The sequence below is a fragment of the Gambusia affinis genome, linkage group LG12 (assembly GCF_019740435.1).
Source record: "Gambusia affinis linkage group LG12, SWU_Gaff_1.0, whole genome shotgun sequence".
NCBI classification, from domain to species: Eukaryota; Metazoa; Chordata; class Actinopteri; order Cyprinodontiformes; family Poeciliidae; genus Gambusia; species Gambusia affinis.
The window spans coordinates 14,274,142-14,300,601 of record NC_057879.1 but is presented as its reverse complement, the minus strand read 5'-3'; the positions used below and the strand labels follow the sequence as shown (position 1 = coordinate 14,300,601).

The following is a 26,460-nucleotide window of genomic DNA, read 5'->3' as shown; positions in this document are numbered from 1 at the left end:
ATTTCAAGTCATAGTTGTTGATGTGTCAAACATTCGTTTGAATTGCTTAAACAGGCTTAGGCAGCAGGAGAATAATATTTTCTGTCATTTTTGTCTGCACACCGTAAAGAAAAACGCCTCTGATTTACAGTAAAATACCGGCAGCTATGACTGCCAAAATGTTACTGTATAAATACAGTAAAATTTATATGGGGACATATATCCATTTAAATGCGGTAAAATTCTGGCAACCACAGCTGCCGGTATATTAACGTAACTTAAGAGACTTTTTTTTTTTTACGGTGCATAAGACAAACAGAATAAAACATTTTCTTTTACGATCAATAAAGTACTTTTGAATTAAACTGAAATATAAATGTATACAGATGTAAATGCTACATAGGTTTTTCTAAAAATGAGTTTTCCTCTGTACGTGGACGTACAGGACGGCTGTGGCTGACGACCGAATCACCGTGCTGAGTTCCTCTCTCAGCCATGGCTGTGTTCCGTCAGGAGGTTCCACGTGTTGCTGCTATATTTGTGCTTTGTCGTCTAGCGTGTTATTCACCACATGCTGCAGCAAAAGCAAGGTTTTGGAGAAGCACTTTCTCCTAGAACAGTCAACAAGGTGTGTGCAATGTGGAGAAAAGGTGAAAAGCGCAGCACTCACCAAGCAAATATGTTGTCAAATTTAGCTTAACTATGAGGAACAACAATGTTGTGGTACTTTCCTAAAAATTTCAAGCACAGGCAGGAAATACTGTGTATGAACCAATTTATTTTTACAGCCCTGCAGACAGCGGCACCAGTCAGCACATTTAAAGCCAGTTGTGTACAGGGTGCCAAGTGCTGGCAGAAATGGTGGGCCAGTTGTTTCCACATACAAATCGTCAGGATGCAAAACTATCTGTTCGACCTCATTAAGTTACATGTAATTCTTGTATTTAGAGTTTCCACTGTTGCAACTTTGTTAGCCTAGTTAAACCTGTGTAGACAGAGCGTATTAAAGCTATCCTGCTAAGACTCCATTTGAAAAAAAATAGTTTGCTTCTGATGAAATGTGATGTGTGTGTCCTATTTTACTATATCTTGAAGTTCTAGGCATTTTATATATATTTATGGCATTTTGTGCCCTCACCTTAAATCTGCAGTATGTAACTTTTATTTTTATTTTTTTACATCTTCATTAAACAACCAATCAGAGCTAGGAGGAGGGCCTTAGTGCTGTCAGTCAACCTCATGTACACACTGCTCAATGTGTTAATGGCAGAGAAACAACTTCCTAGTTGTAGTGGAGCATGTACACAAGAATGATTGACATTGCTAACACTCTCCTCCTGGCTTTGATTGGTTATTACTAGTTAGCACTGGGAGCACTGCCAACATAGTGATAGTTTTAACAAATAAGTACAACACCCCAGACCCTACCAAAATTAAAAAAAACTAAATCGGATTTGAACATCTGATTGTCAAATACCTAATCTTAAATTATCCTGATCTGAATCGGAGACAGAAACAACAGAATAGGACATCGGTGTTATCAATGCACACATGCAATACATCAGATGAGCTTTTAAAAAGCAAAATACGTAGATATACCACATAAATTTACCAAGCAAATAAAACTCACAGCATAAATTAAAATCTGGAAGTTTATTTTCCATGTTTACTGAATATTTCTGAGGAGCGCAACCAATTCAAATCTTTGGATATAGCCTTATGTAATCTGACTACACCAAACTATTCATGGCACATTTTTGTAATAGCCAGCTGATACATAATATGACAAATGAGTACACAACCATAAGAGCAAACCACCTCCCCTCCTAACTTTTGATCTTTGAAGGGTAAAAACCCCGTTAGGAGTGGCTCTGTAATAAATGAACAGAAGTATATAATTTGCTGATTATGCTCAAGTAGAAAAAAGAAAATGACAGCAATTAACATAATTTCAGTGGGAGTTAACTGTCCAGAACTAACATCGCCAAAGGCAAGCTGGCAGACAGCAGGCACAGAGGAAATCCACAGCTTTCACTCTTCGGGTTGGGGATATGGATATATTACAGAAGCGGAAGGAGTTGTTGTGTTATCAATCCTTGTTGGTGTTACCGGGGTGATGGTTTGCATTGCAGAAAAAAAACAAAAAAAACCCCACTTTGGATTCAAAAGCTGAACAATGTAAAAACAAGATTATATTCATTAAGCTTTCAGATTGATGGCAGTTTAATGACTAAAAGAAGCAACATAATGATATGAAAAAGCTAAACTTTTTTTTTCCCCAAAAAAATGATCAAGCTGTTTTTCGAGGCAATTTCAGGGCTCTTATCTAGCTCGTCAACAGGGTCTTAGCACTGCAGGCCATCAGACCATACCCTGACCTCTGTTAACATTCATGCTTTTGCCCCACTGTGTTAAATGCTACCTGTGGTGTCGCATCTGCCCTGGGAAGTGATCCAAAGCTGCAGCATCCAGTGTCTCTTCAGAGCCCCGCGGAATTAGCAGCAACGATCCCAGGAGACAACCCGCCTGCCAATCCCTGCCCCTTCCAACACAGACTCTGACACAGAAATAGTAAACACCGCACACCAAACTTGAAAATTGCAAGCATGAGACTGTTTGATTCCGCAGCCACAAAATAACTCTTTGTGTGGCTAAATTTATCATCGTTCTGTGGCTCAGTGAGAAGAGTCTTTCTCTACAGTTCACTATCCCCTCGCAGTTTTTTTTTTTTTTTTTTTTTTTTCTTGCCTGTGTTTTTCCTTCCAGTGAAAGTACCGAGGTTACCGAGGCTCATCTCTGGCCCCTTTGTCTCTCACAGCAACTGCAAGGTTTATTAACATAAATTAGAATAGCTCGCCGAGAGAGTACCTTGTCGCTACGCGTTACCCAAGGCAACCTGTCCTCCGTTCTCAATCCACCTGAGTGTGTGTATGTGTGTGGCTGTGTATGCATCTAAGAAAATGCGTGTGTGTGTGCGTGTGCGTGCGTGTGTGGGCGTGAGCGAGAGAGTGTGTGTTTGGAGAAGAGGGGAATGCACTCCCTTGCATCTAAATGTGAAACTCCCTCTGAAATGAGGGAGACATATCCACACCCATCTCTCCCCTGTCCTGATTAAAATAAATGGTGCTATCTGCACTGCATGACTCACTACACCATGGCATTACTATCAGTAATTGAAACATCCAATCACGACTGAGCCATCAGCCTTGCTGCTCTTTCCCATCTGACTCTGTGGCACCTGAATGAACATCCGACTATATGGGATGTAATACACGATATGCAGTGCGGTTTATACAGTGGAAACATGAGGAGAGAGGAAGAAATACCAGGAGGAAGTTTGGGATTTTATTTTTTTATAATTTTTATTTTGTGTGGCATAAGTAACTGTGTGTTCGAAGCATATGTAAATGTGTGCATCTCCGTGTAGCCCTCAACATCGTGAGCAGATATCCAGTGAGAGCCGGCAGCCTCATTGATTGGTGTTGATTCCATCTGGGCAGCGAGCAGCGACTGACAGAGGATCTAAGCCGCTGCGAAAGGCAACCATTAATCTTGCTCCTGTTTAAGCAGCATGTATTAATTTGTGTCATTTTTACTAAGTCAGCCAGGGAAGAGTGCTCGCCGTCTTATGTTTGACTGTTCATCGAAGTCGGGGAGTGGTGGTGGTGGGTGTGGGGGGGGGAGAGAGGTCTTTTGCACAACCCCAGCATGCTGCCAACGTGCTACTTACATCTTAGTGGCGACGAGCCAGGCAGCCCACCTCCATCAAATTACACAAGCATTCATGAATGCATATGCGATTATTTATTTTTTATTTTTTTGTCTGATTATGGTAACCACACAATTTTAATTATACATTTTTCAATAAATAATAACCTACATATTAGACATTTTTTTAATTATCATTTCATATTCATCACACTATACCTAAAGTAATTTTTTTGTGCGAAATGCCATAAATAGTACATGAGTGATCAGGGTTTTCTCCGGCTATATGGACCATGCCACACTGCCCCTCCCCTACCTGTTGCTGTGGACTGGATGATTGCAGCATTTTCCCCTTGCTTACGAGACAGAGGAATATTTCAAGTTCAATAATGTTATGAAAAGTAACAGGCCACCCCTGAACACTCATGTTAAAGTGATACATTTTAAAACTATAGTCGGGATGCTTTGAGAGGCAGATATAACAAAAATGAAAAGGTTGTGATTTGAAAGCTGCTATAATTATACATGATTAAGTTCCTACAGTTTAAAGTCTTTTTAATAAGATGCCAGAGAAACCACAGGAGTTTTTTCTGCTGCATAGTTCATTCAGTAATGCTGTAGAGGCCCTCCCCTGCTTCTTGCTGCACTCTACTGTTCAGCTGGCTGAAATTAGGTTACTATGGTTATCCTTTACTCACAAAACAGGTAAATATTTGTCTATAAACTATGCAGTTATTGCATGGAAACCAAAGGAGTGCCACCTGTAACTCCAAATGAGGAAACTGTGTTTTGAAACACTTTTAGGCGAGCTACAAGTAACTTGTCACTTTAGCAGCAGATAGCTTCACTAATTAACTAGCTAATTTAAGATCACAATTATTGTAGTGTAGTTTGATTAAGAGCAGAATGAGCACTTTTAAATAAAACTACAAAAAATTGCAAGTATTCTATATTTTTAAGACAATATATTGAGAAAGACAAGGGATGAAATTTATCTACTTTTCTAATTTCTGCATATCTACTTTGCTGTAAATTGTGAAAATAAATAACAGAAAATAACAATAAAGGAATATTACAGATAACACTGTAACTGTAATAGTGTAAATATATGCAACATTATTTTAAGGCCAGTAGAAATAAAGCTGTAAATTTGGTCAAGATCATTATAAAATTGCAACCTCACACTGACCCAGACCAACAGCAGAGGTCTCAACTCCAACAACATGAGAATGTATGCTTTGACTGGTCAAACTGAGGCACAATTCCACAAGACTGTGCAAAATCCAATCAAATCCAAACAGCACCAATAACGAAAAAAAAAACAATAACCGAGGCAATTGAATTGGCAATAATGTCACCGGAGCTGTTGTGTAGACACTAAAAGCTGCTCCAGAGATAAACATCCGATAAGAAAGAAACTCCACTCCATCCATGGAGCAAATTTTCTCTCTAAAACGATTTTATTTTCGATAAGTGGGAGGGCATTCTTAGTGTAATGGATCCAAATATGATCAGATGCCAGAAAACTAAGAACAGCGTCGTGAGCAGGATAAGAGCCCAATGGTCAGAACAATCAACACTGCTGGATCAGATAACCAGAAAGACAAATACAGTCAAAATATAAATCTAAAAAATGCAGGACATATTTAAACAGATGCATTTTATAACTATTTATTTCAAGGATATCGACATTATATTTAAGACCTTTATTTTGAAGGAAGAATAGAAGCAGATATTTGTTTAACCTGTTGATGAAATGAACATAATATAAGCGCTGTGAGAATACAGTCTGGCTAACTGTTAGTCAGTAACGAGGGTTAGGACGGCAGCTGTTTTGAATAAACTCAGGCGCTTTGCATCACATCTAGTCCAAAATTAAAAATATTTAAATTGACCAAACTTTAACTATATACAGTGAAACTTACAAAGATAATATTGTTCTACACACACAACAGATTCTTTATAAAGGTGTATGAAAACCTTCCTCTGCTTCTTAGTAGAGACAGGCAATTGTATAATTATAAAAAATTATTATTATGATCAAAACGATGGCTAGAATTGTTATTTTAATGTTTGGATTATTTTTCCACTGTTAATTTAATCAACAATAAAAGTGTTTATGTTTCAAAAGATGACAGAATGCAAACAACGTGGACTGCTTTGCACCCAAGTTACACTAATGAATGCAACTGTTGACGTGATGCACCCTTTTTAATAATGGGCACATTGTATTTTTATAGCAGTAATTGTTCGCTTGAGGCTTTGACTGCATATAGTGACAGCTTAACAGCCAAACAGACAGATTAATTTTTTTAAATACCTTTTATTGTCACTTTTATCACCATCGCAATTAAAACAGCAACATATCGTGATAAAAAATCTAAGCAATGTCACAGAATCCTGACTTTATTTTTCCTCAAAAATATTGCTAATGTCTCACCTCATCTCATTCTTGTGAACACAATACGCAGTAATAAAACAAAGCCCAGCAATAAGGCATTGTTTAGACATTTGCTAGCATAGCAAAATAAAAAATTATCCCCCAAAAAAAGAAGAAATGCTCAGGTGTTTGTAAATGAGCACACAGGTACTCTGTAGTTCTACATCGCAGCACTGAATATGACCACTCTACAGCCAGATCTGTTATCATGGCTAATTACTACTCCCACCTCAGATATACAGGGCTGTAATTAGCCTCTTAAAACATGATTAACATGTCTCAATTAAGCCAGTCAACATTTGCATAATATATTAGCTGTCCTAATTGCAAGTGAGTTTATGCTGGAGGACAGGAGAGCGGATGAAATACTTGCAGGTTTTCCTGAAGTGCACGGGTAATGAAGTACAAATATAAAGTGAGACATTAAAAAAAGTACAGCAGATTATTTTTATATCATGTAGCTTACTTTTAAAGCTACAATCTGCACATCCTCCATAAAAATATATCACACAGTATTATCCCTCACTTGGATGAACATTTCTGGTAAGAGGTTCATATAAGCTCACAAATCAAAGCCTGCTTTTCTCAGATAGAAAAAAAAACTTCACTCTCATTTTGAAGTTATTTATTTTGAGGTTATTTATGAGAGAGCAGACGAAGTCCTGCTCGGTCTTATTTCCGTGGAAACTAAAACATGAAGGGGCTGGGGGTAGTGGGGGATAAACTGCTGCTTCTGCACTTCCAAGCCAGGGACAGATATACCGTCTCCCAGCTAGCACGGGGAAACCAAGGACATAGCCATTAGTTTCAGGACAGCGCCACATTGGAGACTAATGCCTCCATCTGTCACTGGATATGAGAGGAGAGTAACAAAGAGAGGCAACACTAACCCCTGAACTCATCATGGACAGCCGTGTCAATTAAATACTGAAAAACAGCAGCACTGGGAGCCATAGTGACCAGTTTATCCACTGCTGCACAGGAGCTCAACGAGTACCTCCATCATCGTTTAGTGTTGATATTAAAGGAAATGCTGGAAATAGCCATTTGACATTATCGCGATGCACCGGCAGGTTTACATCAAGCCTGTTGAGGGAGTCACCACATAAATTGCTTATTTAACAGTCAGACAAGTCATAAATTAGTAAATGCTTGTTTAAATCTAAATTCAGTCATTTCTAAGCAAAGGTTTCTTGTTTTTGTTCTTTCTTTTTCCGTTTAAGCCAAACTTTCCAAGCAACTCTCAGGATTATGCCTAATTATTTTAAAAGGTTCCCAGAAAACTTGACATGACTGCTGAGGATAACCTTAAAAACAGATGTATGATCACATGGTATTTACCAGCAGTCAGCTGCTTAACAGAAATGTTACTCGTAGTTTGTCAACTGCATCTCTACTATCACTTACACACGCTCTTTGAAATTTGGCTAACGAGCACTGTTGTGTTGAAATGCATAAAAATAATTACTAAATGAAATCTCCAAATATCTTCTAGTCGTATATGCTAAAACTTTTGCGATCTTTTCTGGAAGTGGAAGTTAGAGAAGCTTTTTGTTGTTTTTCAGCAACATAAAGGCATCATCTTTAGCCGAGATTGACGAGCATAAGAAAAAGCACAGATGCTGGGTTTACAAATTAAACTGTATTCTTCACCTTCCGCTGAGATATTCTGTCTGTTTCCTTATCTCAGTGTTAGACAGAAGTGATGGCATGGTGTAGTGTGTTTAATATTTCTAGTTAGAAATTATAATTATTCCACGACCACAGCCGTTTTTCTTGCATGAAAGCGAACTTGAACTTTGTCTTTGAGAAAGCGTCTTGCGAGTGCACAGTCTGTCCTACAGGAATGTTTAATGACACTACAGATTAAAATGTGTTATTTCCATCCACTTGTGTAGTACTAAATATGTAATTATGTCATATTACTGTCAAATTAATAAAAAATATGGGATCTTTTGCCATGCAGGTGTATCAGAAATGTTTAAATCTTGTCTGTTGCACACCGGGGCATTAGAACTAGTTTGAACATTTAAAGGAACAGCATGGCCATTTTTTTTTTTTCTTTTTACTATATTGAAACTGTAACTTTTTAAAAACATTTTCCTCCTCCCTACCTGTAAGCAGCCTATGCCAGCACCATACTGTTAAATAATAACAGTTCTTGTCTGCTTCATGCCGAAAAGCGTAATATTTTCACTTGTATTCCCATTCCTTTAAGAAGCCTTAAAGAGCTCTGATTGCTGTGTATATCTAAAATGTTTTGCCTAATTACCGTTGCAGGCTCTCGGTAGGACTGCTGTTAGCAGGACAGACTGATTCAGCAGGTCTCTAGCTTTGATAAGTTCAAGCAGTGTAATGCATTATCCGTCTGATCACATTAGTCATGCAGGAGCTCTCCATCTGACCCGAGTCTGCATGGATGTAATGTGAGGCCGCTGACACAGAGAGGCCTGACGAAATGAAACAGTCCCAGGCCGGCAGATAGAGAGAAACTGACGGTGGTGGTGGGGAGTGAGCCGGCCTGAAATCTGACACCCAGAAACACCGACTTGGTGTCTGGCTTCTCTTACTTAGTCAACCTGTACGTGCCAGCTTCCCTCGCCGTAATGGTTCCAAGCAAACAAAGACGCTTTCCAGCCCTAGTCACAGGATATGAAGCAGAGCGCAGGAAAACAAACCCGAGTGCTCTTAGTAACTTCGCTTACAATGCCGATAGTTTAAGATTGAAAAAGGTGGAGGGCTCGGGAGGCCAGGAGGAAGATGTTTCTGTGAAACACAGCCTTAGCTGCCAAAAGACTGTCTCTAAGTGAGGTAACACAAACCTTCGCTGTTGGTTTTCTATAAGCCAGGCATGTGGACCTGAGCTTGTTTAAGCTTGCTAAATACTCCAACGCAGTGACACTGCAGCGACCCCGGCACAAATCAAAAGGGGAGCGAGGTGGCGCGGGGTCATCAGTTAAGGCTTCCTCTGTCCACTATTGGCATGCACTCCCGCCTTGTTTGTCAGCTGCCTGCCAATGGACACCTCACTGCGGCAGTGACCCATATTGCTGCTGTCAACGCTCACACCGCCGACACAGAGCGAGGAAGGGGCGCACATGGCTCATACATGGAGCAAATGATCGCTAATGTGGAGAAACGCTTCCGCTCTTTGGTAAAAGGTTGAATTGGAGCCGCCGTGCTTGTCATCTCTTCTCGGAGACACTATGACTGCAACAATGTAAAAAGCAAGGAGAAGCTGACTCTTTATAAAGAATATAAAAAAAGTCTTGACAAATTACAGGCTGTACTCCACTCGCATACACTGCACTCAGCACATTTGGCTGTAAATGCCATGGTGAAGGTTTGAGTCATTTTCTCTGTCACTGCAGTGAAAGGATTTTCAGTTTCGTCTGCACAAACCCTCCTATAGGCGAAGATGAGCCGCAGCTCAGCTCTTCAATTTCAGACAGGGGGATTTTATTTTTTTTTAGGTGTCTCTGGAAGTGTACGTGGGTGTACGTGTGTGTGTATGCGTGAGTGGGGGTGTTTACGTTATTCATAGATTCTAAATTACTTTCTTCATAAAGCTGGAGAAGACATCAAGAGATTTGTGATGTTTAGGTTAGGTGAATGTTAGTTGAGTAAAACAGAAAAAAAAAGAGCAAAGCAATAAGAGAAAAAAAAATAAAAGCTCTTTTGAAACGTGTTCATTTCCAAACTTGGTACTAAACATAGGGGAGGACAATTTGCAGTCTGAGGGGAGCCTCTCTCCTGTCAGAAGCTTGGTTGCCAAGAACGGTGGGAAGAGGGGAGAGGCAAAGGGGGAAAAGCCAGGAAAAGGTCCAAGTCACTTTGTTCTTCTTTTTGGAAACGAACTCTGGTTGAACCCAGGGAGACGCCAGACAGTTTACAAAGAGCCAGGCATTACTCTTTCACTTTTCCGAGCCTTGCAATTTAGGAGCGAGGGCCCCTAGCCTGCACTGTAGCTTCCTCCGCAGGGGCCTGCGCTCTTTGTAAATCTGATGAAAATCTCAAGTGTCTACATGTTTCCCCTCTTGTTTTTAGAGAAACCTGTGCCAAACCCTGACTCATACAGATGAAATGTCAGCGCAGAGAAGTTCATGTTATATTAATGAAAACAGTATTGCCTCCATGCGGCTCGGCCCCTGTGTTTATTCTCAGCCATCTCGCACGGCTGCGACGCGACAAGCCAGTCGACAAAGTGACAAGGCTCCCTCTCAATAACCTCGCAGACAGCCTCAAAGTTGTGCTCTCAGATAAGCTTATATTGGATATTTTGTTTTATTTCCTCTCTTGAAAAGCGCCGCTCTGCCACGTCCCTCCGAGACAACTCGCAGCCTTTCATCACATGAGCCGCTCTCCTTTTTTAATCTGCTGTTAACTTAGTGATAATTTACGCATTCCTTTCAGTGGCTTTGACCCTTGTCGTGAACATAAACAGAAAATACCTCTGCGTGAAAAACTGTTCACTTAGCACACAACAATCCAGCCCTATAGAGAAGGGTGAGGAAGGCTAAAATGATCAACAGCAGCCGGTTTTCTCTGCTTTTTCACATATGTTTTATGATATGTTGCAGGTAAAATCAGGACGTGGTATTTATACAGCTGAGTCCAATTATATATAAAAAAAAGAAAGTGGTGGTGAGACACAAAGATGGTGCTGTTATAGCCAAAAAGCTTCTCATATATGTGCGTCCTTACCTGTTTTCTCCTTTATTTCACACAAGACATTGAACAGAGCAGGTTTCATTCGATGGCAATTGAGTGCGTGTTTCCTAAAAAGAAGACAGCACATCAATAACCAGGTCAATACTCAAGCAAACAAACATAGACATCTATTATTATTTATTTGTTTTTTTTTTCTAATGCGGACATTAGAAATAAAACACGGGAGCAGGGTAAAATTATGCACCAATTGTTCAGTTAGAGATCGGATTCAACCGATTTTTCCTTCACTGACTTTAATCTGTGATCAGCAAATCAAATCGAAATCTCACTTTTTAGCTTTTTTATTTTTTACACTGCAGGAGTAAGGTAAAATATAGCTACACAAAGTTATCTAAAAACCAACATTTGTCAGTTTTCCCTTCAGGGGCTCTAACTGGTGAACAATAATTTTAAAAAAATATAGGAGCATGGCAAAATATTCACCATCTGGAATCAGCCAATTTTCCCTTCATTATGTTGGTATTTTCAGGTCAAATTTAAATAATATATTGTTTTTAATTGGAACATTTCAACAGCGAGAACAAAAATACCGAAGCAGTGTTAAATATACACAATTAAATCCTCCAGAGATGAGAGGCAACCAATTTCCCTTCACCGGCTCTGATTGATGACTGGCAGGTCAAATTCTTACAAGTAAAATCTGGCCAGTTTATTGACCATTAATGTCTTGTAATATTTTTTTTATTCTATTTTGCATTTATACTAGCACCATTAACAAAGGGGTACTATTTTATTCTCTTTTAGGTTGTATGGTCAGTAGAGTTAAAAAAAATTTAATAAATATCAGCGTCAAACAACTGCGAATTGAGATTGTATAATTGGCAGGTTACATCTCGACCAAAACAAGGACTCGGCACAGGCCAAGAAAAGCTTATTGGTGCATCTAAATAAAACAAATTTTCGAATTAACTGTGCTAAATATTGAAAATGTTGATATTTTTATAACACACTAATAGGGCAAAATCTATCCAGTTACACCCCAACTCTTAAACATTTACATGTTTTATTTCCTTAATTTTCCGTCTGTATTTTTAGTGCTGGGTGTAAACCACAGAAGAGGATCTGCATCCTGTTATTATGGCACAGGATTACAATGTAAGCTCTTTTGTAACAATTAAGCCAAAAGACCCTGAGAGTAGCTGAGCTGCCAAGTCCCCTCATAGATAAAACAGGTCTGTTTTTCTTAATCCGCAATAATCAGGCGCTAATTAATAAATCCTGATAGTAAATGATCACACAAAAGTTGTCAAATTATGAAATCTTCAAGTTTTTAAGGTTTTGTTTGTCGCTTTCGTGCAGTCTCGGCACTTCAGTGGGCGTTATTGCTTTCATTTACAGGCAGTTCTGTTACAAGCGAGTATTATCTCCCCCCTTCCGCTGATGTTTCCATCTTTTCCCATAAATAACAAGAGTGTTTTTAGTTGCGTCTCACCTTGCCTGCGCTTCGTCTAAGCTTTGGTCTGTGATGGTCATTATTTGCTGTAATATGTCTCCGATGTCCTGCTTTCTTCCGTCTCCGTCCGTCCCCGCCGTGCCATCCTGCATATGCTGCGCCAGGCCGGGGTGTCCGGCCATGCCTACCCCGTGGGAATGCATCAGCCGCGGCTGCTCGTCCATCCCTGACCACGGTCCCCGCTGCCTCCCCTCCAACTTTTTTTTTTCTTGTTGTTGTTTTTAATTTTTTTTAATTTGATGTGAAGAGGAGGGGGAAAGGAAGAGAAAAAAATCCTCGGGAAATTCCTCTGGATTCCTCGCGTCTATCTGAGCCCAGACACTCCTCCTTTTTTCCTTGGTAAGCTTTTCTGGATTTGGGAGGAGGGAGACTGACAAATCCTCTCTCTTCTCTTCTCGGGTCTCTCTCTCTCTCTCTCTTTGCCTCTCTCCCTCTCTGTCGGTCTCTCTCCCAGCTGGTTTAGGTGAAATCTGATCTGAATCGCTGCATTTGGCTTTGGCCACTCCTGCACCGCTACGTTAGGGACGAAGGAAAAACAGGATTGAACATTAAAGGTTCCTAATCTGATTAGAAGTGGAGCGCGTTGTGCTCCTCCGCTATAGGCTGCAAATAATCGGGACCTCGATGCGCCAAAAAGGCGCTGAAAGTATCAACTTGCCGGCGAAGGATCTGAGCGCAAAGTGGCCCACCAACTGTTATTGTTTCGCTTATGTCTGGTAACTGACTCATAAACAGAGTATGGGATGAAGAGCCTCCGCCCCCTTCGAGCCACGATTGGAGAGGAAGGAGCGCGCAAGTCCCACCTCGGTCCTCTCCGAAAGCGTCAATCATTCTCCTGGCGGAAGGTGGGACACTGTAATAAACATTAAGAGATGTGACCGGGCCGGGTGGCAATGCGGTGATGGATAGAGAGTGAATATGTTGCCTAATAAATAATTGTGAGTGGCAATGGAGCTCTGACCCAGCAGGGTGGCATGTCTTTCCCTTGCAAAAGACACTCTGTCAGCCAGACTATATATTTTCCCGCTGAATATTTACATTCGTATGATCAGTCAAAGGAATAGTAAATCAACATGGATTTATTGAAACATGCTTCGGTTTGTGAAGAGCATCTCATGAGCCTGGAGTTGTAACAGAGACCCACATCAGGTATCACTCCGTTCATAAACCTTGGGCATTCACAAACAGGGCTGCCCTTTAGAAAAGTGCGTATAAGGGCAGCAGCCTAGGCACCCAAGATTTTGTGGGTCCTCAAAAAAAGAAAAATACGGAAATGGATAATTCACAAAATGATTGTTGTATTTTTGTTAGGGTAAGAAATATACTAGAAGTAGGTTATAACAGCACTGGCAGACTTTAAGTCTTCTTGAAGGTGATGCTAGTTGTGTTGATATGATAAGGCTGACTTTGTGTATTGACTGCATATAGTTGAAGAAATTTGTAAGTCTATTGTGTTTTTTTTTATCATTGAAGAAAAACAAGACAAGAATCATGATTTATCGAGATGGAGTTAAACTTTTATTGGAGATTTTTGAAAATCTTAAACTGCTGTGATTAGGATGAACTTAATGTAACGGTTGTACTTGAATGATCACCTGTTTAGTGATCGTTCACCAAATAGATGAACAATATGGGTAGTTCATATCTGTGAAATATGAACTACCCATATTTAACCATATTTAATGGTAGTTTAAAGCAGTAATTGTGAGGTTTGGACTGTATTCAGTAACATATATAGGCTATTGCCAAAACAACATATGAAATGATGAAATACTTTATCATCATAATATTGCAATGACAATTAAAGGAAATTCATAATGACCATTCCTCCCTATTTTGAGAGTTATGGTGCAGTTTTTACAGGAAATGCAGACTGACCCAGGAGACTTTTCCTGGGAGGAACAACACAATCGCCTCTCGCTGCACTTCTTCTGTGCTTCAAATATTGCATCACAGTAACCTGTCAAACATAGAAACAGGTTACATTTCTGTGTTTTCAGAAGGTGGCAGTAATGGCAAGGTTGCCTGTTTGGGTAAAAGGAATGTCACAGCTCATCCTGAACAACAACAGCGCAGAACTTTTTTTTCTGGTTCAGATATGTGTGAGATAAACAAATGGTGTAATCTGGATCGCTCCATTTCGCTTCATAATTACCATTTTTAGCTACAGCAAGGACTGGCCAAAATAAAAACTCTCATGTCTGATGTAACAAGGTGAGTGTTTGTATTTCTAGAAATAACAGCTAGAAAATACATTGTGTCCTTTGAGATATTCGTGGGTTTACTGGGCTTGCAGGAAAAGTCAATTATGAACTCCACTCACCTTTTGGCAATCACAACCTCTTAATTGGGAGATTCTGGAAGCTTCTGGCTCTCAAGTCTTGATGTGTTTGCCGTCATTTTAAGATCTGACTCAGGCCACATAAGTGCATTTAGTCAGTGGCTGTTAAGTTAATTAACCTCATATGTCCTCCCACTTTGTTCGATTTGTTTATTTGTTTGAGTGTGTCACATTAAGATGATCAAAATAATGTTAAAGTCTTTTCCACTTTGCCATCATTTGCTTTGCTTTTTTTAACTTTTATGAGCAAAAAATGCAATCTCTTGAAAGCCACACAGCATAATATTCAGCATAATCAGCATGGTGCATGTGCTGAACATAATATTTTGTTGGCAAAAAATACAAAAATATAAGCAAGTGCTGGCAACAAATAATATAGAACAAATATAGTACTCATGAGATTAAAATGTATTTAATGGAAAACGTGGTTTTTAACCTTAATCATGTGGACAAATCAGAAAGTTCAGTAATTGTCTTGGTGTGTTTCAAGTGAGTGAGGGTTGAGGAGCTAACTATCCTGGAAACTGAACTGTTCTCTTTATTTACTAAACTTTTATTGTCACAGTTACAAAAGTTGTTACTTTAATGCCACCAATATATTTAAAGTTTGTCTGGTAAAAAAGTGACATGATGATTTAGTTTTCATGTATTTAGAAAGTGGAAATGACACAAAGAAAGCAAAGCAGAAAAAAGATGAGGGGTGAAAAGAAAAGAAAGGACAACATTACCTTTTCCTTTGCTTCACATAAATTAGCTAAAACACAAAGAAACATTTAGAGAAGGAAAAGGAAAAATAAGAAGAACTTTTCACCTGTTAAAGCCCATCTGTTTTGCATAAATTTCTAATATATATATATATATTGCTTATTTTATTTGTGTTTTTTACAATATTCAAGTTTTCTGAGACACAGAAACATTTTAGGCTTTAATTATCCGAAAGCCATGGTCAAATATTTTACCGCATATGTATATGTTAATCTATATGAAAAACTTATTCATAATAGTAATAATTTTTTTGATGTATAGATTTGGCGATACATATATTAAATACATGTGCATTGCCTTAAAAACCTTACATTTAGTAGACTATTCACAAATTGTGAATTTGTGAATTTGCAAATTCACACATAAATTAAATATGCATATATTACTGAGTGGTATTTTTAAAGTTTGTAAATTTGGTCATGCAAAGCTTTTTATGTTGACACACATGTCAGTATATTCAGACATATGCTAAAGGTCACTTTGGCCAGACATCAAAGATTGTTTTCTGGGAGATTGAGTTTTCTGTCGCAACAGAGAAACTGACTTGTTAAAGACAAACTGGACAGGAAATGCTTATAATTGTTAAACAATCTTGAAGCCATTAAGCATTTGGATTTTAAATATTTCATAAAACACATATAAGAAAGTTGGAGAAGTTTCTTAGAATTTTTGACTTTTACAATGAAGAGAAAATCAAATATAGTACAAAATTAAAAAAAGAGAAAACAAATACATTTGTGAGAAAAAAATGTGAGCAACAACAAAATCCTTGCATTGTTAGTTACATTCTGTTTTAGAAATTATATGCAGATATTGGATAATAAACATAGAACACCAAGACCAGCATGTTAAAAGTTCTTAATTTTTAAGAACTCTAATCTCTCCTGTATCACTTCTGGCCAAAGTTATTTTAAAAAAAGGAAAAAAAAACCTTCTATGGAGCCACAATGAGCTTCAGAACAACCTATGATCTTAGTCCAGTACATACAAACAATTACTTCTAAAACATTTGCGTATGACAATGAGTCCATGTCAGAGGTTGGGTTGTATTTTGACTAACAAAGGCTGGACGTAGGAAGGAGAGACGATGAGTGTCTTCAATATAAAGAGCTGAATACAGTTTCTGTAACTGACCACCAAGGCTAAATGTCAAATCTGCAGAGTATTTTCAATATAAAAAAATCTGAAAAGGTTAAAAAATGTGTAATCCTATTAGACCTAAGTTCTGCTCTAATGGGAATTTTTACAGGTTTTCCTAAAGAAATGTCTCAACTGTTTATAAGCAGCAAGGATGTTCATTTTGTCTGTAAGACTTTTCTTTGTTTTTCCATCTCTCATCATTAAAAAAGAAGAGTACAAACGTCAATTTTCACAAATAGCTGAATCTTTTTGCCTTTGCTTTTAAAAAAACCCAGTTCATAATGTGGACACAGTGCAGTTATGTGCCTCAGAAGCCGGCCTGCGCCTTCTTTCACTGGGCCGACAGAAATCGATCAGTCAGTTTTCTCATTACGTGCTGAATAGGGAGGTAGGCCAGTAATTGTCACAAGGGGCAGGGTGAGGTTGAGGGTAGTGGTGGTGATAATGTCTGACACTCAGGAGTGGGAAGACGGTGCAGCACAGCCCTAAATGGAAGTCTGCAGTCCAACCCCCATCCAGCTTTATCTTCTTCTAGGTGTTGCAGGGTCACGATGTGAAAAGGGCTGTCTTGTAGGTCTTTAAGAGATATAAATGTGCTAAAAACGCGCCACAGATGTGATGACGAGAAATTTCTCGATACATTTTACCCAGCTTTGTGATGCTCCCTCAGGTTCCGATCCCTGAAAGCGTCTCCAACAAGCGCTCACCCTGCCTTCTTAGTTCTGATTTAAAAATCAAAACAGCATTGATTATTGTGAAATATGATCTAAAGAGCTCGTTCTTTTCACTTTAAATTCAAATTTATTCCAGTGTAAGCCAATAAACAGAAATGACCTTACTACTTGGATGTTGGCGGAAAAGTAAACTCCGAGCAGAATAAATAAAACCTTGTTTATGACTCTGATTGCGGTATTTCAGAGAAAGCAGCACTTGCACGCTTAATGAGCAAGAGGGGGAAAAAAAATAATCATTTGACATTGCATATTTTCTCTCCGTTAAAACAGAATGTGTTGCGGAAGCATTAATATTCTGATAAAAAGTGGGATTTGATTTTAATTGCAAATGAATTTTGATGTAAAAAAATATGCCTATAAATAGTGCATGTTTTTTTCCTCCAGAAGCTCCAGAGTTGTTCTTCAGAGAATCAAAATGTTAATGCGGAGCATGTCGGTATTCCCAACAGAAACGCAAACTAGTTGAATTTGTGGAGTCGTGTTTACCAGGATCCAGCGAGGCTGCTCTGATGAAAACAGAAAGAGGATGCACCGAGCATAATCAGGCATTTGTGACTGGAAAACAACAAAATGTAAGCATTATATACACATCGCTTTGCAAACATATTCACATTTCATTGCATTATAACTCACATTTTAATGTATTTTATTGGGTTCTTCCTTGTCAGAACAATTAAAAGTTAAGTGATAGGGGTGGGGAGAAGGATACATGGTTTTGAAAATTTTTTACAATTAAATTTTGCAATTTTTTATTTTTCCATACAGACCTTCCTGAATAAATTAAAGTGGAATGGGGGAGAAGTTTTCCACAAGTTTTTTAGGGGACATGGAAAACCTGTGAATGAAGGTGCTCTGGTCAGATTAGTGCAAAGGTATTTTCAAAAATTCATAGTGTGAAAAAAAATTATAACTGCAGATTAAACTGAACGTATTCTCCTCACAGTGAAACATGGCGGGGACAGAATCACCCTCTGGGGGGAAGCTTTTTGTCATCAGGTACAGGAAGTTGTTTAGAGATGACAGGAAATGGGTGAGGGAAATAAAAAAAAAACAAAGATTGCAAAAGATTTTGCACTGGGACCACCCTCCAGTGGAATACATTAACACTAAACATCCATCCATTTTCTGTTCACCCTTGTCCCTAATGGGGTCGGGAGGGTTGCTGGTGTTTATCTTCAGCTACGTTCCGGGCGAGAGGCGGGGTTCACCCTGGACAGGTCGCCAGTCTGTCGCAGGGCAACACAGAGACATACAGGACACACAACCATTCACACACACACACTTACACCTAGGGAGAATTTAGAGAGACCAATTAACCTGACAGTCATGTTTTTGGACTGTGGGAGGAAGCCGAAGTACCTGGACAGAACCCACGCATGCACAGGGAGAACATGCAAACTCCATGCAGAAAGACCCCGGGCCGGGAATCGAACCCAGGACCTTCTTGCTGCAAGGCAACAACTCTACCAACTGCGCCACTGTGCAGCCCAACACTAAACATAAAGCCAATAATAGTTTAGATAAAAGCTTATTAATGTCTTGGAATGTGTTAATCAAAGGGCAGATCTAAATCCAGCATAAAATTCATAACAAGAAATTAATCTTCACTCTCTATATCTAATATATTTGAGCTTACGCTACATAGTGACAAAAGCTGCAGGTGTAGCTGCAGCAGAAGGTGGTTCCATATATACTGACAACTGCACACCACACTGTTTTCAAATTTTATTAGTAAACTATTTTGGCAGAATGTATGCTTTCCTTCTACTTTACTACCTTGTGTTTCTCCGTAAAATGAAACTGAAAAAAAAAAAGTAATAATAAATTTAAATTTGTGGTTGCAACATAACATGCATCAAATGCATATTTATGTGTTTTAAGCTGTTTATAAAGGATAAAGCGTGACTTCACCACAAACACCGAAAGCGGTCCTTGACACTTCAGGATTAATAAAACACTCCACAGTTCCTATTCTAGCCGCCGGAGCGGGGTCAAACAGCTCCTCCCCGAGAGAGCTGCAGGTCAGAGCAGGGTAAGTTATGTATGAGGCAGGAACACACCTCGGGAGAAAGCAGCGACTGCCTGGCACAGCTCTCCAGGAAGTAACCTTGATGAAAAATTCAGTTGTTTGTAGCTCCTGTTGTCCCTCAGGCATGAATAAAGTGGGGCCCCAGACAGAGAGAAAAGACCTGGGCTCAGCTTGAAACTACTCACTGACCCACTGCCGAGGAGCACACACAGCGGCCAGCATTAGGAGATGGGCATGAATTAAACTTTAATCACGCCTCAAATAGATGAAGCGACAGCAGCCGAGTCAGCATTTCCATACACTTACTTTTCTGTGCTTGTCCATTTACTTCTGAACTCTTGCAAAAATGAAACTGAAATCTGCCTCCCCAGCCCTCCTCTCAATTCAGTTTTGCATTTAAAGAAATTGTCTTGTAAAGATGTGTATGTATTTTTGGACATACTTTCCTGGATGAAAAGTATGTCCAGGATGAGTAATATGTGGCTGAAGATTTCTGTATGAAGAGCAGATTTCAGTCATATTTATATTTAAGGAAAGAACACTTCTTTTCCAAGGTTACGATAAACAAATTATGAGTTTTCTCCTTTCTTCTGGGAGTAACTATCAATAAATCCATCCATAGGTGAGGAGCACTGATGAAATGAACAGAATCACTTTTTGTCTCAGCTGCTTTTTTCCCACCACAGCAGGCCAGAGCCGTTGAAACTGTTCAGACACAAACTCCTGACATGAAGTATTACTCAAAATAAAGTGAAAAAAGACAATGCTGTTGTTTGATTATTAAGCAATGTTTCATAATGCATTTTTGTGTCAGTGCTGATTATTTATTTAGCATATCTAAAATTACAAAAGTCATACTAAATCACTGTCCAATAAGATAAAATCATGCAAAACATATTTATAAGACAATAAAATGTAAAATTGCCATAATCCACCCATTTATACAGGCATATACTTCCTGGACACAAATGTCAATACATTCCTGAGATTGAAACAGGACAAACCATGCACTCATACTCATATTTAAATGCAAATGCAGCAGACTAACTAACCTAATGTTTGTCTTAGTACCCCCCCCAAAAGAAAAATCCAGTAGAACATGCAAACTTTGTCCATAAAGTTCCTGGCTACATTTTAGTCCCAGAACCTTAATTCTACAAGGCAATGGTCACAACAACTGTGTCATCGCACAGTGTGACTTGTGCAATGCAAAAATAGTCCATCTGGAAAGGAATTCACACCTATTTCCAGTTAAAAAAGGGAAAAATCTGTGTGATTTGTTCAATATTGTTCAGAAAACTACTGGTTGTGATTGAACCAATAACAATGTATTTATAAGTACTGAATGCACTAAAAATGCTGGACTTGCACATTTACCACCAGAGGTTGTTTACTACTAGTATAGCCTGTTACTTATTGCAGCTAAATATGCAGTGGTATGTACGTAACAACCATTTTGATTGTGAGCTCTGATTTTCTCCTCAATAATTTTACTTTAAGGGAAGATTCCAATTATTCTTGAGGTAATTCCAAGCATCTGTCTCATCCTGACTTTGAGTGGGAATCATGGTTGCCTAGTTTACATTGTCATCTCTGGAGTGTCAACAGTTGATGATTTGTATTTAGAGTATTTCATATGAATGTTATTGGTATTGCAGTGTTGAACAAGTTTAAATTATTTCCTGTGTCCCCATGGCCAAATACATGGTTGAAAAGTAAGTAAATTTCTAGATTTAATAATATTTGTTTTTGCCCAATTATTTGGACAGTTGATTGGTGGTGGTGTGGAAACATTCAAACTGTTTTGTAACATTTTCCAACCTGAAGTTTCACAGCGAACTTCCACAAACAGTTTGTGAAGATTTAAAAAAATAATAAAAAAAAGTCAATTGTTGAACGAAAACATTGTGTTATTCTCGCAATTGTCATTCTGTGCAAATCCAAGAGATTTGCATACTCACTGATATGAAATATTCAATGAATCTCACGCAGGTGTAGGTGAGGTTTACTGAACTGAAGGTTTCACAAACCTCCAAGCGGCACTTTTATTCATGTTTCTGGGGAGGAGGATGCCGGTGCGTCTCTGTGCAGCTGAGGACGGGTTGGGGTGAAGGATGACTGATGTGAAAGGGTTGACCTGTCACATAGCATTTGACTTACTATCCTTGGAACATAATAAAAAGGGGAGCCAAATGTCGAGTGATACAAGTGATGCATCCTCAAACCACATATCCACACAGAGAGAGGGATGAGGAGATGAATGGTTTATAATAAAACCAAAAGCCCAGCAGCCATTCTGTGCATGGCATGTAAAAATAGTAAGCTTCTGATTTTCTTGAAAATACCAGTCACTGGTGATTCTTGCTGTGTGTGTCGGCTAAAGGATTTCCATGAGTATCTCTGCTCTTGCTGTAGGGCCCCTGTAAGCCCTTGGACCTCTTGGCAAAGCGTGGGTAGCGCCTGGTGGGGGGAGATGTGACGGATGCCGGAGCCTCGGAGCCTGCTCGCTGCTCTTTGAATTTTCCCAGACTCATTTGCATTCATAAAGAGCCTACTCCTTGTCACAGAGTGTTTTCTCTTTTAGACTGCCTCCAAAAAATCCCGCGCGACTCTTGGTGGGAGTGCGCCGGGAAAATCTGACTGTCAAAGACGACAAGACGAATGAATCCTTGTGTCAGACGCGTGTGGCTTCAACGATGACAGATGGAGGAGAGCTGTCCCTCCGTCGATCGGCAGGCTTCATTTTGGAATAAATAAATCTGAATTTCGCCCCCGCCCATAATTACAAGTGTTGCTTTATTTGACAGCTCTCTGTGTTAGTTGAAGGCAGTGTGTCTGCTGATGTGTTTGCGTGTTTGGTGGGTGGTGGCGCTGACCAGGTGACAGCTTGATTTAATTTTATGGAGGCGGGAGTGGCGATGTAGTGAACTGGTCTTCAATCGTGACATTTCGGACTTGCATTTTCATCAAGCGTCAGTGTACACCTGTAACAGCGGGAGGATGCAAACATGCTATCAAAGAGCAGTCGTTCACATCTTTTAGGCCTATCCTTGAACAAAAAAGCTTCATTTCCAAGAATCAGCAACATTTTTCTGTGCAGATTTTTTCAACTCACTCTGTAGTGCTTGCACTGTGTTACATTGTTTTCATTAAGTTTCTGTATGCATGATCTAACAATGTAACCATAGGGAAGGGCTATTATCCATGTTTAAGGTGTCCAGTAATGTTTCAGTTGAGGGTTGACCAGTGGAAATACTTGTCTAAACAACAAATCGTGAAACAAGGTTTAATATCCATGAAAAAGAGATTCTCAATTCAGCACCAGCTGCGATGCAGTTGATCAGATAACTATGTTTGTGTCATTAACTAAACATGATGCTCAGCCATACTTTCTTACAATGTGCCCAAACCAGTCTGGCATCCTTTGACTGGAAATGAAAATGAACAATAGTATTCTTGCTATTGAGCAGTGTTGCCTTTATTACTAAGGGCCAATCCATGTTAAAGTTAAAGAACGCTAGTGCCATCAAATAAGACTTTTGTTTAGATAAAAAAAAATATTTGAATATTTATTGAAATATTCATCCATCCATCCATTTTCTGTTCACCCTTGTCCCTTAAAGGGGTCGGGAGGGATGCTGGTGCCCATCTCCAGTTAATGTGTTCTGGACGAGAGGCAGGGACCACCCTAGACAGGTCGCCAGTCTGTCGCAGTTTATTGAAATATATGCTATAAAAATAATAAATCTTTTAAAAAGAAGGGCTGCACAATGGTGGAATTGTGGATACTGATGAAAAAGAAGGTCCTGGGTTCGAATCCCTGCTTGTGGTCTTTGCACGTGGTTGAATGTTCTCCCTGAGTGTGTGTGACTTCTCTCTGGGTACTCTGGCTTCCTCCTACAGTCCAAGAACATGACTGTTAGGTTAACTGGTCTCTCTAAGGGTCCTTTAGTTAACTATGTGCATGTGTTAATGGTTTTTTGTTCTGTATTTCTCTTTGTTGCCCTGTGATGAAGTACCAACCTGTCCAGGATGTACCGTGCTTCTTGTCCAGTGACCCCTAGAGAAAGACACCAGCCCCTCCACGAGCCTGAGGGAATAAGCAGGAACAGACAATGGAGGGATGGATTAGAAGGTGAAATCAGTATGAATATGAAAGAAAATGTACAACATTAGGTCTATCCGAAACATACAAAAAAAGAGTTGATTCAGTCTTTGGTAACATTGCATGCAGCAATGTTACACCCGAACCAAATGTATGTACATTCAGTTTCTATTTTGGCTTAGTTTCTTAAAAAAAATAAATAAATAAAAGGGCATAGCAGCAGACATAGAAACTACATAGATCGATGGGTAATGGAATCAGCATTATTAATCTACATAAAAAGTACATTTTAGAGAAATGCAACACAAAAGCAATATTTCAATGTTAAAAAGAGGGGTTGCTTTTTCTGAGGGAAGCCTTGATTTCACACTTGTGCTTGTTCTACATGGAAATCAAAACAAGGCTTTGAGGAGCTTATTGTTTCTTTAAAAAAAATCAAGAGAAAACAACACAGCAAGTTGAATGTCAGCAACACAAATTCCCTAAACCTCAAAGAGCACCGTTCAAGTGGAGGATGATAAAAAAGGAAAACATCTGCTGAGCCGAGGACGGTGCCAGGACTAGACAAAGCCATGTGTCTGGCAGGCGGATACCGACACACATACAACGCAGACACACATGGACACGAAGCCAACCATTCATCCATGCGTGCATGCTCAAAAACGGGCTGCACCCAAACTTGCAAACGAGTAAAAAAAAAAAAAAAGAAAATTTAAGCAATAAAAAAAAAAACAACTCCACCCCCTTCCCCTTACACATGCACAACCTTGCACGTAACATTCTTTGTGCAAGCTCTCCAGCACAGCAGGGTGCATTGAGAGCGAAAAAGAAAAGAAGAAGGCAGAGAAAAGAAAAACAACTTGGATTTGGTTGGAGAGATCACTGTTCAAACAAGACTAATCTGCATACTCTGAGGCTTAGAAGTGAATATGCATGAGAGAATAAAACGCTATGCCTCGAAGCAGACCACCCGCTCTCTTTGGATTATTGTGCCCACCTCCGAGCCTTTTATCTGTTTTTTGGCAAGCGATCAAGCTGATTTAGAGCACACTTGCTGATGGCTTTGCACAACAACTTAGGAGATGTGAACCTGTTGAAAAGGAAGAGACAAATCAAGAAAAAGAGTGATTTGTGACCCAGAAATTTCAGCAACATATGTAAACAAGTCTTCCTGGAAGGTCTATTTGCCCACATTCTAATTTAATGTCTCATTTAGTTAAGTGTAACCAAAATAAACAGAGAAATAAGTGAAACAGACAAAATTAGCATTTGGAACCAGTGCACAGCATTAAACACAGAGATATGATGGCCTATCAAATATTGAAGAAATGTCTGCTGGAACCATGAATTCACATTTCAGACAGACTTCCTCTAAGACTGTCCTGGCCAATGAATGAATATTTCATTCTGGAAAATAGAGTGGCCCTGAAAGGCACCATTACCAAAACCTAATATCTGAGGAAAAACATTCTCCACATTTAGCTGAAAGTTGCAGTGAAATGATAAGAGTCGTCCATGCGTAACACAATCTGATGGGGTAATGTATTGGCATCACATTAGCATGACTGCGTTTGACCTGGCGTCGTCGCGAGTGTGAAGGTTTTCCCTAAATGATTCAAATGACACACTGCAGACCTCAGAGCACATGGGTTTTCAATTCATCATCCCACTCATTTTTGGAAGAAGAAACAATCGTCAGAAATGTTTAAAAAGTCTACTCACGACAAGACACTACGTTTACATGCAGAACAGCAATCTGGTGCTTTCAGGCTCTAATCTAATTTGGAGCAATAAAAGTACATAGTCATTTCCTTTTTCCTCAGCTAAGCCTGGAGCCAGTGCAGAGGTATGAGATCACTTTCATTTGTCTGTTGGTCTGGCTGATTGTTGACAATGTTACACAGTTTTTATGAAGCTAAATTTGGTGAAGAAGTGTAAGTACGAGCAGAAGTGCAACCCAAAGTTAAGAGTTTTTAGGTGTTCAGTTAGAAAATTCACCTCTGCATTTTCAGTAACACCAGAGACTTGTAAGCACTTAAGACAGGTCATTCAAAACAGCTCACTCTGATCAAGGCAACCATGTTTATTATATGTGCTGGTTTTCAGCTTTACCAAGTTTGGCTAAATGAAACTATACATGTACTTTTTACAGTTTTTGCTGTTCTCCTGGACTTTTTACTTAGGAGAGATCTTCTTGATGAGCTAAAATCCTCAGTCCAATTTATTTAGGTAAATAAGTGATAACATTGTTTTGGAATAACAGAGAAGTAGTTTACCAGTACAGCACTGGTCCATCGCTGTGCTTCCTTATGGGAAACGCAAAAAATTCCCCGGTCAACAGTATCCAGTACCTTTTCTAGGTCTCTGTCTCAGCAACGCCCTAAACAGGGCGTTCCCCAGTTAAGTCATTCCTTAACCTTACATGTGTATGCGTGTGCATGCGTGTGCACGTGTGTGTGTGAGCATGCAAGCAACTAAAAGAGACAGAGGAAAAACACAGAATCATTTATCCATAACAATGTTGCACTGTTCTGTTAGCCAATTTGTATTTTTGGGGGAGATTGAGCAAATTGCATTAAGAATAAATGAAAACTGGGCAGCATAAACTGTTAAAGCTGCACTGTATAATTAGATGAGGCAACAGTTCTAAGTTTATCATTCTATTTATGATTTTGACTGAGAACAGAAAACGGCACTCTTCTTCAAACCTCTAAGTGACTTTAGCACGGGTATCCTGCCTTAACATTAATGCCGTCAAAGCACAAAGCTCAATGATGGTGGCCCTCCGCAGCAGGATGCCCATGAATATCAAGACAAACAAAACAAGGAGGTGAAGGCGTTGCTTGGCCTACAAGTTCCCCAGAAACGAACTAGTCCAGGCATCTGTGGGTTGCATTGAAAGAAACCCCATTCATGGAAAATGCCCCCTACAGCCAACAGAAACCTTCTTATCGTTTTGACACCATGAGGGAGACCAATGTAATATTTGTAATGTGCTTTAAATAATCAGGTTGTATCCATTAAACATTCTCCAT

The 26,460-nt window shown here is 39.3% G+C and overlaps 1 protein-coding gene across 6 annotated transcripts in view; it reads right to left on the bottom strand.

The window, feature by feature from the left end:
- The window catches only part of pbx1a (pre-B-cell leukemia homeobox 1a), a 106,533-nt gene that overhangs the window by 51,357 nt on the left and 28,716 nt on the right, over positions 1-26,460 (bottom strand). For 4 of the 6 annotated variants that reach the window (XR_006372362.1, XM_044134345.1, XM_044134347.1 and 1 more), the window contains exons 1-2: positions 12,291-13,021; positions 10,832-10,905 (exon numbers count right to left, since the gene is read on the bottom strand). Coding sequence is in view for 5 of the 6 variants with exons in the window: in XM_044134345.1 (XP_043990280.1) it covers positions 10,832-10,905; positions 12,291-12,475 (259 nt within the window). In the remaining variant the exon portion in view is untranslated. Of the gene's footprint in view, positions 1-10,831; positions 10,906-12,290; positions 13,022-14,189; positions 14,272-26,460 lie in introns of those variants that run through there. The other 2 variants (XM_044134348.1, XM_044134349.1) reach the window with 2 other exon arrangements.